The sequence below is a fragment of the Brachyhypopomus gauderio genome, chromosome 14 (assembly GCF_052324685.1).
Source record: "Brachyhypopomus gauderio isolate BG-103 chromosome 14, BGAUD_0.2, whole genome shotgun sequence".
Lineage (NCBI taxonomy): Eukaryota > Metazoa > Chordata > Actinopteri > Gymnotiformes > Hypopomidae > Brachyhypopomus > Brachyhypopomus gauderio.
The window spans coordinates 6,009,084-6,023,161 of record NC_135224.1 but is presented as its reverse complement, the minus strand read 5'-3'; the positions used below and the strand labels follow the sequence as shown (position 1 = coordinate 6,023,161).

General features: G+C 41.9%; 1 protein-coding gene across 5 annotated transcripts in view; it reads left to right on the top strand.

The window, feature by feature from the left end:
- Window positions 1-1,091: 1,091 nt before the first annotated feature.
- The window catches only part of LOC143474746 (uncharacterized), a 30,790-nt gene continuing 17,803 nt past the window's right edge, over window positions 1,092-14,078 (top strand). For 4 of the 5 annotated variants that reach the window (XR_013120849.1, XM_076972315.1, XM_076972314.1 and 1 more), the window contains exons 1-2: window positions 1,092-1,643; window positions 12,371-14,042. Coding sequence is in view for 4 of the 5 variants with exons in the window: in XM_076972315.1 (XP_076828430.1) it covers window positions 1,286-1,643; window positions 12,371-14,042 (2,030 nt within the window). In the remaining variant the exon portion in view is untranslated. Of the gene's footprint in view, window positions 1,644-12,370; window positions 14,043-14,078 lie in introns of those variants that run through there. The other variant, XM_076972317.1, reaches the window with a different exon arrangement.

Sequence of the window (14,078 nt, the reverse complement as noted above, 5' to 3'; positions counted from 1 at the left end):
TAGAACAGAATCAGGGGCTGGATTTCTTGTCATCATGTCACTTGAAGGTTTCCATCTTCAGTCTGTGTCCTTGATGTGAATGAGGATGCTCTGGTCATCCTTCACTACACACACACACACACACACACACACACACACACACACACACACACTCTGTCCTTGATGTGAATGAGGATGCTCTGGTCATCCTTCACTTCAGCAGCTTCCTGCAACTTGCCTTGTACAAAAGAAAAGAACAAAGGATGAATAAATAGGCAGGCAAAAAATGAAGACTTCATTTTTCCTGGTGGTGTGGTGTTGTAAAAATGGTGCTAGGTGTTGCACCCAAAAAAAGGATTTCTTGTGCACACAGATGTACAGCACAGCCAGGACACACCTCTAGAGACAAGTGTGGTTGCTGTGGCCGCCCAGCAACACACAGGGACAGTCCCAAGTGTTCAAGTGTGAGAGAGGGCAGTGGGGGGTGGGGGAATGGACCGGGGGAGGGGCTTGCTGCTGTAAAGCAGTGTGTTGATCAGACAGGGGATCAGGCTGAGGAGCCACAATTCTAAACAGGTATTCAGTGGCATATTAACATCAGGCATGCTATGACATTTATACAAACATACCCAGTACCCCATTAAAGTCAAAGTGTGCTTCATTCTATATCAAAGATCTCAAAACAATGGGGGGGGGGTATTATAGGCATAGGGATGTTAGGGGCAGTCATGGCCTGGCGGTTAGGGAACTGGACTTGTGACCGGAGGGTCGTGAGTTCGATTCCCAGACAGGCCATGACTGAGGTGTCCTTGAGCAAGGCACCTAACCCCAACTGCTCCCCGGGCGCCGGGCTAGGGCTGCCCACCGCTCTGGGCACGTGTGATCCACAGCCCCCTAGTAATCACTAGTGTGTGTGTGTGTGTTCTGACTGCACAGATGGGTTAAAAGCGGAGGACAAATTTCGATTGGGGTGTAAAAATCACAATTGACAAAATTATAAAACAAAACAAAATAAATTATGTAGTGTACTTGAACATGAACTTTATAGACGGTCCCTTGACTGCTGAAGCGCCGATGTTGTGCATTTCCTGTACCATTACACGAAAGGTACTGAAAGGTTTGATTGTACTTTCGTTCTCGTTTCTGCATTAGACCGGGTATTCTGCATATGTAAGGAATCTTTAACAAGTTTGGGTATTTAGGTGAGTGAAAGTCGATTTTCCATTTAATTGCAGCTGACAAGCTGGGTTTGAGATTCATGGAATCTCGCAATTTTTGGGGAACAAATTGAAGGATAATATGTATTATGGCAAATACACAGCAGTCAGCAGTGGATTATATCAGAAACGGCAGGAGCGTTCTCTTAAATGGACTTCAGAATTTGAATTTAATACTGCACACTTTGAGACAACGCAAACTTTTGTCAGACTCTGAGGAAGACTTCGTTTTGGGCAAGGACAAAACAACCATTAATCAGATCGGACGGTTGTTGGATTTAGCGGCTAACAAAGGTGAAAATGTCTGTTACGAGCTGTTGCGAATTTTGGACATCACAAGGTACGAAACTTTCCCGATGCCGGTTGAACAACACCCGGAACTCCATCACTGGATCAGCTGCTTCCCTTTCGCAAATGACCCAAATATCCAAACGGACGACAGTGCAGGTATGTGATAGCCAACGTATGACCTATATAGAGAGGGTCTGTTGACTTATACAACCTATCGGGAGGTAAGCGTTAACTTACCTGTGAACGTCATCATTACGCCACTGCGGTAAAGTTGATTTCACGTTAGCATATTCGTTATTGAAGAGTTCTTTATTCAATAATTTTAAGACCGTATCGGCAAAAGTGCCAAAACAATTACCTACCTACAACGTTGTTTACGTCAGTAATATACATATTTTAAGTTGTAGACATGTTATTTAAAATGTACTGTAGTGACCGAGGTCTAAGACACCGTCTACAAATAACCTTAACACGGTTAACACGGATGCAAGTGGCAAGTTTTTTCTTTTTTTGCAATAATTTCAATAGCTTTTCAATGGTCCATCATAAGACCGCCAAACAAGTGCAAAGCAGTGCTTCTTAGATATATATATATATTAGTGGTGGGCCGTTAACGGCGTTAACGGCATTCGTTAATTTGATACTCTTATCGTGCGATATAAAAATTATCGCCGTTAATCTATTCTTAAAGTTGGGTTGGGAACTGGGTCAAAATGGGTAAGCAAACGATGATGACTTTCAACTTCATAGTTTAGCTCGGCTGTATTCCTAACCGAATTGCACAGTAGGGGCGAGAACGAGTTTTCAAACCTGTGAATTACAAATCATACGTGTGTTTACATGGATGCAGCCACGAAGTCGCCAGGTTTGTTTCATGGAAAATTCATTTTAGGAACGTAAAACGTTACCGGCGTGGAGCTCGGAACGGTTGTTTTCTGCATGGTCCTAGCGCTAGATTCGTCGCTATTTAAATATTTATTTTTAACCGGTAAAACTGCAGAGGACCAAATAGGCCGTAAGGTGAACCCCGTTTTCGTTCTGATCCGCTCCGCGATCTCCGAACTACATGCCCGTTAGCTGATAAAACGATCAGGTTATATTGCACTTACCAAAAAAGTTTAGCGTCACAGAATCCAGTACTTTGTTTGAACCGAGACGTTTTCTGAAGAACTATTTTCCTTACGCTGAATGACGATTTTGACGTCAAAAGACACCGCGTGACCGCGCTAAACCAATCACGTAACCGATTTACGACAACAAACGGGAAAAAATGACAACCTGCCTAGTGCTGTCAAATATAATCTACAGAAAGAAATCTCCCAAAATATAATTTTATAGTGGGCATAAAATAATTATCAACAATATCGTTGATTAATATTATTTTATGCCCACTTTATATACAATAACGCACTATTTAGTATTTATTTGGCCCTCAGAAATACATGAATGAGCATTATCATAATCCTCATTCATGTATTTCTGAATTGGGCCAAATTAATACTAAATATTGCTTTATTTACAGCACGAATTACAATTATGCAATTGACCTTTCATGTTGTCAGTTGATCAATTAATGGAAATAATTCCAATAATTATTGATAGCCATCCATGTGTTTGTAACAGTGGCTAAATGAATTCCAAGCAGTGCTTTATTTATAGAACAAACAACTATTGTGCAAGTGGATGATAAGGTTACCTTTTCATGTTGTCATTTTTATAAATAAATGGAAATAATTTTATTTATCAATAATTATCAATAAGGACCTTCAGGTATTCATTTATTCACTAACAACACATAAAAAACTATCAAAACAATGAGGGTATACACATCAACTGGCATAAACTTATATACGTATATACATAACCATAATAAAAGGAATGACAATGACACAAATAGAATAGAGGTAAAATCTCTCTCTCTCTCTCTCTCTCTCTCTCTCTCACACACACACAGTGTGTGACATGTAGAACAGAATCAGGGGCTGGATTTCTTGTCATCATGTCACTTGAAGGTTTCCATCTTCAGTCTGTGTCCTTGATGTGAATGAGGATGCTCTGGTCATCCTTCACTACACACACACACACACACACACACACACACACACACACACACACACACACACACACACACACACACACACACTCTGTCCTTGATGTGAATGAGGACGCTCTGGTCATCCTTCACTTCAGCAGCTTCCTGCAACTTGCCTTGTACAAAAGAAAAGAACAAAGGATGAATAAATAGGCAGGCACAAAAATGAAGACTTCATTTTTCCTGGTGGTGTGGTGTTGTAAAAATGGTGCTAGGTGTTGCACCCAAAAAAAGGATTTCTTGTGCACACAGATGTACAGCACAGCCAGGACACACCTCTAGAGACAAGTGTGGTTGCTGTGGCCGCCCAGCAACACACAGGGACAGTCCCAAGTGTTCAAGTGTGAGAGAGGGCAGTGGGGGGTGGGGGAATGGACCGGGGGAGGGGCTTGCTGCTGTAAAGCAGTGTGTTGATCAGACAGGGGATCAGGCTGAGGAGCCACAATTCTAAACAGGTATTCAGTGGCATATTAACATCAGGCATGCTATGACATTTATACAAACATACCCAGTACCCCATTAAAGTCAAAGTGTGCTTCATTCTATATCAAAGATCTCAAAACAATGGGGGGGGGGTATTATAGGCATAGGGATGTTAGGGGCAGTCATGGCCTGGCGGTTAGGGAACTGGACTTGTGACCGGAGGGTCGTGAGTTCGATTCCCAGACAGGCCATGACTGAGGTGTCCTTGAGCAAGGCACCTAACCCCAACTGCTCCCCGGGCGCCGGGCTAGGGCTGCCCACCGCTCTGGGCACGTGTGATCCACAGCCCCCTAGTAATCACTAGTGTGTGTGTGTGTGTTCTGACTGCACAGATGGGTTAAAAGCGGAGGACAAATTTCGATTGGGGTGTAAAAATCACAATTGACAGAATATGGCACATTTCATTTCATTTTCACATTTCGTTATGTATTGGAAAGTAATTTCACACCCACACACATCACATTATGGCAATTCAGACATACATTGATATTAGAATTAGACAAATACAAAGGATTGTGTAGCAGTGTAGGCTACATAGTCATTCAACTTCTCCCAACATCTGTGTGTGTGTGTGTGTGTGTGTGTGTGTGTGTGTGTGTGTGTGTGTGTGTGTGCGTGTGTTGGGGGATGGGATGCATTTGCATAGACTACCTACTGTGTGGTGGGGGGAGAGGGTGATACACAGTCTTACCTGCAGTTAAAGTCTGTGTCTTTGTCAAAGCTTCTTTATGGCGTCTGCCACCCGCGACGACAAATTTGCAGCCTTTCTTGCAAATTATGCAGATGTCAGGAAGAACGGGGCCAGAGCTCGAGATGGGCAGGCTTGATCTGGACCGAAGTGTCCTGGTCGGAGTAGTCCCAGTAGTTTGGGGGTCCTGTTGGTCATCTCCCCTCTCTGTTTCTCGCACGAGACGCCGTTTAGTTCTTCCGATCTCTCGCTGGTCAATAATCCTCCGTTACATGTGGGATGTAAACCCGCGTCATCGGGAATTTCTTCAAATCCAGTTCAAGAGTGTTTGAAACTTTCTGCTATGTCTCTGCACTCGCCCCGCAACTCTAGCCACTGCCGAAGACTATTTCGAAAAGTATTCCACCTTGTGCTGGTGAAATTCTGTATTTCCTCATGTTTAACAGACGATATATGCATGTAACAAATCTTATGTTTCGAAGATTTCTTTTTTGAACACTTTCGGACGAGATTTCCTCTTCTTCGGTACCGCTGGATCAACGCGCTGCTACAACGACGTCTGCTTGTTTACTAGCTCAGCTGACATACCAGCTATCCGATTGGTCCATTCTGATGACGTCTCAACCGTGGCACCTCTCAAGAGCCAAAGTGTTATTACGCCTACCAGGCACTAGTCCTTCCATTAAACGCTGCGAACAAAATAAGTACTGTATTTTGAGCGGCGAAACTTTTTTTAAAACCTCAACATATCTCGTTCTTTTTTATGAGCTGAAGCGTGTTTGGTTCGGATAGCGCGGAGCGGAATTTCTTTTCTGAAGGACTTTTCGATGTTCACCTTACGGCCTAAAAACCGGCTTTTGAAAAAGTCCCCCCCGCCAAATTACATCCGTGAGGTTAAATGTACTAAATGTTGGCTTACATTTCAAATATCATGTTTAGCTGAATAAACATGTTATCAACCCCTTTTAATGTACAGTATGTAGGCTTACAAATTCATGTTTAACTGAATAAATTAGATGAACACGAGTAGCCTACATTTTATTGAGCATGTTTTTTTTCTTCAAGTATCAAAGTAGAACAGCTTTCTCAAGCAGTCATTGATGCATTTTGGAAACAGGAGATGAGCCCCTGGTCTAATGCACCCTCTGTATTAAGAAACCCTATCTCAAAAACTGACTTTTAGTCATTACTTGGGTAGCACGCATATGAACCATTTTAATATAGATTAATCTAGATTAATCTAGATTAAAACAATTATCTATGCCCACCCCTAATATATATATATATATATATATATATATATAATTTCCTAGGACTAGGGACGCATTACATGAAACCAAAGCTGTTTTTCATGCAATTGTAAACATTCCTGGAGTTCTTGGTGATCCCCACACACACTCCCAGCCTCTTGAGCCCAATCTACATCCACCGTAAAGGCTTCTCTGCTTTGAATCTACAAGTAATATACAACCACCAAGGCCTCTTTACGGACATTGTGGCCAAGAAGTGGCCTGGGAGTACTCATGACTCCTTAAGCCTGCTTTATACCTCCGGACACGGACGAATTTCGTCCGTCCGTACCAAACGTAGCCTCCGTAGGGGGCCACTATACCTCTTTCCGGTTCCAACGTTGTTATGATTTTTTTAAATACATCCTCTAGAGGGCAGTATAGTCAAATTTCCGGCACCGGCGCACCAGCAATCTCCTCCCAGCTGTTTTTGCATCGCTGTTTATCGCGATGACCTGGCACCGTAGCAGAATGTAGCCTCTAACCAACTCGCAAAGTTTCTCTTCTAACTCGAGCGTCATTTTTTAAAGTCCAGTACTCTTCTTCATTGATTTTCCCGAATTGGTGTACGTCCGATGCTTCTGACTCTCTACTGCCCCCTGATTTCCCGTTTATATTGCTCCGTTGCTACGGATTCGTAAGCGCTCTGGCAACGGACCCACTGACGGATGAAACGACCTCCGGAACCGGACGAAATGGTCCGTATCCGTAATTACCGTAGGGTGTGAATGGGCCTTTAATCTGGGCCAATTCTGGAGTGTGTGAGATGGCTAGGGACGATGCATTTGATGGTGGACATGTACTAGCTGACAGTGGGTATCCACTCTGAAGCTATAAACTCCTGTATCAAATCCCCTGGTATCCCTTCAGTATCTGTGGGGCCCAGTATCCCCAGTGCCTTCTCCTCCTCAACAGTAAGGGAACTTGTGGACATCCTTTCTGAGTTCTGTCCCCTTTTTTTACTTGACTAGAGAAGTCATGCCACATGCCATGCCTGATCTCTTAATTCCACTACATGCACTGATATTCTTGGCAGTATCGTCCCATTTTTGTTTTGTTTTTTTCTGAATTTGAGGAACTTCCTTGAGCTATTGAAACCAGTATACTTTTGTTTTTGGCTCAGTTCACTTGACAGAAAGTTAAATTTTCTCTGCTTGTTTGCCATGGTTTTGAATAACATATGAAAGTTTAATTGTGTGCCCTATTTATAGCCTTTATAAAAGCCTACAATCGGTCATAATTGCAAAGGTAATAATTTGTTCTATTAATTTTTTTCTTATACTTGAAATTTCGACACTTATTTGTTGTTAGTTTTTATGATTGTCATTTTGCCAATGATACTTTTGTGTCGTAATAATGAAAAAAGTTATGTAAATCAGTGGTTTTCGACTAGCGGAGCTTTTCCAGTGCAGATGCAGAAGCGGAGTCAACTAAGAACTACTTAGAACTCGTTCATAAATTTGGAGACTACAAAGGCTTTTGGGAAACACTCATAAATTTGGCGTTCTTAAAGTTATGTTGTTCTTAAAGTTGTTCGTAACTTTCTAAGATCGTTAACTTTCTAAGACCCACCCCAGTTCTTTCCTTGTTTCTTTGTGCCACACCTTTAGGCGTGGCCTACCCAGCTGTTTCATGTCGGTCTCTAATTCAATGTGCTTATATAGCAGGAGTCGAAAGTTGACCCTCGGGGTTCATTGCCTCAGTAGTTTGGTTAGAATATCATTCTAAAGAGTATTGTTGTAAAAGTACCTGGTCTTGGATTTTGATTTTCTTTGTAAAGTGTTCATGTTTAAGAGCTTTGTGTTTAATGTTTCTGCTTTGTGTTTTTACGTTAGCCGGTTGTAAATCCTTTGGTGTACGTTTCATGGTGCTTCCTAGTTTGAATGTTGCATGTATTATGCCTGAGAGTTTGTATACTTTGTTGTTAATGTATAGTCTTGTGTGTTTGGTTAGATCTTTGTTAAAATTTCTTGTTTCTGTTCCCTGGTTAGTGTACAGAACTCGTTCACATTCTGTCCATTTGTTCTCCATTAAAGTTGAATAATGTTAAATGTGAAAACCCCAATTAGAATGTCAGTGGCTCTCATCAGCATGTGTGTCCACCATGATTAAACCACACCCACAGCGTTACCGTCCTTAAAACAGTTACTAGTAGCTTTGGCAATGTGTACTGTTTCCGTGGCAATGTGTGTTTCCAAGTACTGTTGGAAAATGAAATCTGCATCTCAGACATCCCAAATTGCAAAAGTTGATTTCAGGGAGGGTGACTCTTTGCAGAGAACAGGCCAATCAGAACCCTTTCTGTTTACTCTCTCTCCTTCCCACTCGCGATTAGAGAAAAAAAAGTCTGTCGCCTGTGTGCGCGTTTGTGTGGGTCACTCGTTCTGTATTCCCGGGAGATTATGTGTCTCGCGGGTATCAGGGAGCCACTACCGAAATGGGGGAGACTCCCGCAGCCAGTGGCGTGCACAGACATTTTGGGGGGCAAGAGCTCGGGGGGGGGGGGGGGGGGGGGGTGAGTTCAAGGGCACTTTTTAGCGCACGTGGAACACGGCACATGTTGAATGAAATTTGACTTTTATTTGTAACATTCTCTAAACGTGAGTTTTCAATGTAGAAAAGTCACGCAGCGAACTGATAAAAATTTAAAATTCATATCCAATATTAACTATACACAGTCATGTCATTCAGTTAACTTCTGTTTACCCTCCACTGTCTGCAGGCCTTGTTGCATATATTTTGCAATTAGTAAATCAATATAGGCCTACAATTAAGACAGTAAAAAGACCAAAAAGTACGAGAAGGAGTTATAGGCTACTGAATGCAGATGGGCATTTTTCACAGGTAATGGGGAACTTCCCGTTTCTACTTTCACAAATGAATGTGTTAATTTATGTTGACTAACAAAACCTATACAACAGAAGACGTTCAGCTTAACACATAGATTTGCAAACTCTACCTTAATTATTTATATGTGGTCGTCCTCACGTTATCTATCATTGATTTGGGTAGAGCGACTAGTTTATCAGGTGACCAGTCGGCTAAAAATGCTTAGTAGTTGGTGCTGTATGAGACATTTTACTGCACAACAAAATGATTTCACGTTGGGCTTAGAGGGCAAACGGTACGATTTTACTTGATGTGTATGTGACCTGGCTGGTGGGGACGTGAGAAGAAGTCTATCTGTGACCGTGCGTGCTGTGCTGAAGACGCTTCCTTCCACTCGCTGAACTGAACTGCTGCAGCGCATCTGGTGTGTTAAAGGAAGAGAGAGGTCGGGTGTGTGCGAGGTGGTGGCTCATTTCAGGGCATTGTTTTTAATCGCTCAGGTTTTCAAAAGATCATTTCAAACCGATCCCAGTAAAATGATAATAAAAAATAATAATAATAAAAAAAAAAACCGAAAAGGGCACTTTCATTGATAAAGGGCAGAGTTGGTGGTGCTTTAGCTTTAGGTGCTTTACCTGATGTCTATGTGTGCACGCCACTGCCCGCAGCTTCCGGGAGACTTGGGATGTCTGGCATCTCCATGAAGTTGGTCAGCAGCATGAAATGCTCTAAAACTTTCTGCTTGATGGCTGCATTGACCTTGGACCTCAAACGCAGTAGACCAACACCAGCAGATGACATGGCACCCTAAACCACTGACTATGGAAACTTTACGCTGGACCTCAAGCAACGTGGATTCTGTGCCGCTCTTCCTCCAAACTCTGGGACCTTGATTTCCAAAGGAAATGCAAAATCAGACTTTCATCAGAGAACATAACTTTGGACCACTCAGCAGCAGTCCAGTCCTTTTTGTCTTTCGCTCAGGCGAGACGCTTCTGACTAGGGCTGAACGATTAATTGCATTTGTGATAATTTCGCGATTTTTAAAAACGCGATTGTCTAATCGCACAGGCTGCGATTTAAACTGGTCACGTGACTTGGGAGCGAGCCGAGCCGAGGACGAACGGAGCAAACCCGAGCAGGAGGCAGGGAGGTGGAGAAGTGAAGTTAACACAGCGCACTTTAACTTGTTGCACAATGGCTTCAGGCTCGACAGAAGCTGACACAACTGAAAGTCTAATACCAAAGAGGGGCAGCACATAAGTTGTGTGAAATTACTTTGGCTTTTAAAAAGATGCTGCTCAACGTCAGGTACTGTGTAAAACGTGCCTTGCTACTGTCGCTATGACGCGAGGAAACACTACAAACCTTCTTCAGCATTAAAAAAACACCACAAAGCCTTGTATGATATTTGTAAGGCTAAAATGCCAACGACCAGTGCTGCATCTTCAAATACGCAAAAGTGTTTCTCTGCGCTTATACAGCTTTAGTATGCGGTGAGCAACGAAATACCGTAAAATCACGCATATAGGCGCAATAAGATTTAAAGCGCGGATGAATCGCGAAAGCGCAGATAGCTTGACCGCGGTCCAGCAGACAGGGTTCACTGACCGAACCGTTTGAAAGTGTAACTCCTTATGTATATAATTCGAAGCGGCACGCTGAATTAACTCGGGCAGTAACGGAGTTCATAGTGAAAGACATGATGCTCGTTAATATAGTGAACAAGCCCTGGTTCATGGCTTTGTTAAACACACTGGATATGCGCTACCAAATGCCCTCACGCACATATTTTAGCCAAGTTGCTATACCTGCAGGGTTGCCATCTCTCACGCATTGAGCGTCTTAGACTAAAAAATTAGTAGTTCGCTCTGGCGCCAACCACAGGCGATCGATCGATCACGATATAATAATAATACTTAAATTTAGTCCATTTTACACCCCCCCCCCCCCTCCCGCAACCCTGTATCTGAGCTGTATAAAAAATGCCGAAACAGAGTTTCCTGAAGTGGAACAATGGGAAAAAATCGCGATTTTAAATCGCAATCGCAATTTATAGATAAAAAATTGCAATTAGATTATTTTCCAAAATCGTTCAGCCCTACTTCTGACGTTGTCTCTTGATCAAGAGTGGCTCAAGGAATGCGACAGCTGAAACCCGAGTCTTGCATACGTCTGTTCGTGTTGATTCTTGAAGCACTGACTACAGTGCAGTCCAGTCTTTGTGAATCTCCCCCACATTTTTGAATGTGTTATGTTTCACAATCCTCTCCAGGGTGTGGTTATGGTATACCTTTTTCTACCACATCTTTTCCTTCCCTTCACCTCTCTGTTTATGTGCTTGGACACAGAGCTCTGTGAACAGCTAACCTCTCTAGCAATGTCTTGCCCTTTTTGTGTAAGGTGTCAATGGTTGTCTTTTGTATAACTGTCAAGTCAGCAGTCTTCCCCATGATTGTGTAGCCTACAGAATTAGACTGAGAGACCATTTAAAGGGCTAAGACTCCTTGAGTGGCCAAGTGTCTGTCCGTTAGGGAATTCACCGTGAGGAGTAGTAGTCGCTACAGTTTGTGTAGCTGTGCGGTATTATTTGTAAATTTATTTGTAAACGTAATACAAGTGAACTGTTCAGTCAGACAGCTATTTGTTGTGAAACTAAATACCATTACAATTTCAAGCATTTTAAAGTAGGCTACGTTAGTCAAAATTCCAGCACTTTCAAACCTGAAACACAAAGCAACATTAAAATTCATCAGGTAAATGTTCCTTCCCCTGTTTTTGAGGGGTATTTCTTTATACGACCACATATCGTTTCGGAGAACACTGCACGCGGAAAGTATAAACGCTTCCACCGTTCGCGCAGGGTAGCGTGAGGTGGGCGGAGTCACGCGCTATGGTCACTCGCGAAAGTATAAACCAGGCTTTAGAAAGGCTCATTTCTTCCAATTGTTTGTGCCCCACCTGCAATACCCATGCGCCCCACACTTTGAGAAACGCTGGATTAGAGTAACCTTAATCTTAACCTTAAACCTCAAGTCTAATCTTGTCTACTCTTACTGACATCACTGTCCCCCCCCCGCTCTAATACATTATTTTGACTAGCTGTGTGCTGCTGTTACGTATTGTATTTGTAATGCTGAAACAGTATAAATCATATAAATGTGCTTCCTTACTTAACAACAAGAATGTTCAAATTAAAGTTAAAAAGTTGCATCTTGTGTTTTTCTTGCTTTTTATATATACTAAACTAGATATATACTAAACAAACAAACAAACATTCAGGCAACATTCAGAAACAACTAATCAAGAAAATAAAGAAATTATAGTAAGTAAATACAATATAACACTTATGCATGTTTGTGGAGGATTTGTGGTCAGCTTCATGTGGTTCATTATTAATTTGATAAATTTTAATAATTGTATCAAGTTTATTTAGAGCACTGCTGATATCTGTACAGATAAAGTCAGTGTCAGTGATCAGTGATCTGTTTTTTTCTTTCAGGCTCAGGGCCTTGTTCAAAATATGAGAAACAACTTAAAATGAAAGCAACGGAAATTCTTCATGAAAAGTGGAAGCAAAGCATGAATGTGCTTAAGCACAAGGCGAAAGAGAAATCTTTTAAGTACATACCACTAGTTCTGAACAACGACGTGAGTGTGATGCCTCACACTAAAATCAAGGGCTACAAAAAAAAAAACAGGACAAAAAAGCTGAAGACATACATCCCTACAGACAAGAGAAGACTGTCACCACATGATTTGCTTATAAGCAAAGAGAAGATAATCCTGCTCGTTGGGAAACCAGGCATTGGGAAAACAACAGTAGTTCAGGAGATATTGAGGATTTGGGCACATGGAGAACACAGTCAAGTGAGCTATATGTTTTATTTTGATGAACCATTAATTAGGTTTTTATCACAGTCAACCAAAAGTGAACCTTTAAGTTGCTTCCTTTTTAACAAGTATCTTAAGCCAGAGGAGGATGATGACACAGTGTGGAAAGACATAGAAGAAAACTCTGAAAATGTTGTAATTATTTTTGATGGCATCATGAACTTTGTTACTGGCTCTGTGATCGAGAAAATCATGAAGAAAGAAATCTTAAATGATGCAAAGATTTTGATCACTTGCAGGCCAGAGGCAGATGATGCAGGTGATCTGTCAGACTGGACATCTTTCAGAGTTGAGGTTCAAGGCTTCAGTGAAACCTCTATCCGGGCCTACTTTCAGTGGATGCTTGGAATAAATGATAAACAGATGACCAATATCAGTGCTTTGAATAATCTGCAGCTGTTAAGTCTGTGTCATGTCCCTATGTATGCCTTCATTGTAACTGCCTGCATATTGCTCAGCCCATCAGAAGCCGATTATCAGCCCTGTACAATTACTGAATTGTATGTGCACATCTTTCTTCATTGCATTGCCCTGCACAGGGACAGGAAAATGGAAAATCTGGATGAATACATAAAAGACAGAAAGGACAATATATTGTTTTTAGCATCAAGTTCCTATAAGGCACTAATGTCCAAAACAGTCAACTTGGCAGAAATTAGCAAAACAGACACGGTGCTGCATGGTTTTTTGACACAAGTGACATTGGAAGGGAGCTCATCATCCTCCCAGACAGCTTTTGTGTTTCTACACAACACAATGCAAGAGTTTTGGTCAGCACTCTATTTACTCATGACTCCTCATGAAATTGGGGAGCTACTCAAACAAAGCCAGAAAGAAGAAGGGACATACCTGAAGTATGTTGTCATTTTCCTCTGTGGGCTCTTGTCTCAGAAAACTGAAGCCAGTTTGAAAAGTCTGGTCATACCTGATGAGATAAGATTGATCTCTACCAAATACTTTCAAGATATCATGAATGCATTCCTCTATTCAGGGGAAGAAGATGATCCAAATGCAGATGTAGAGGTTGAAAATGTCCTCTATGTATGTCAGTGCCTTTATGAATATCAGACACCTGAAGCATGTCGGAGCTTCCTGCAAAAAGTGGAATATACACTAGATCTGAATGACCAACCTCTGGATCCACATCAGTGCTGTGCTTTGTCCTATGTAATAAGCAAATCCAGTAGCCAGACAATCCAGCTTAACTTGATGAACTGCACCATCGCAGATACTGGGATAAAGCTGATCCTTGGTTCTTTGACAAATTTGAAGAGTCTCAGGTACAAATATTTTCTGGTTATTTTTAAAAATAGCTA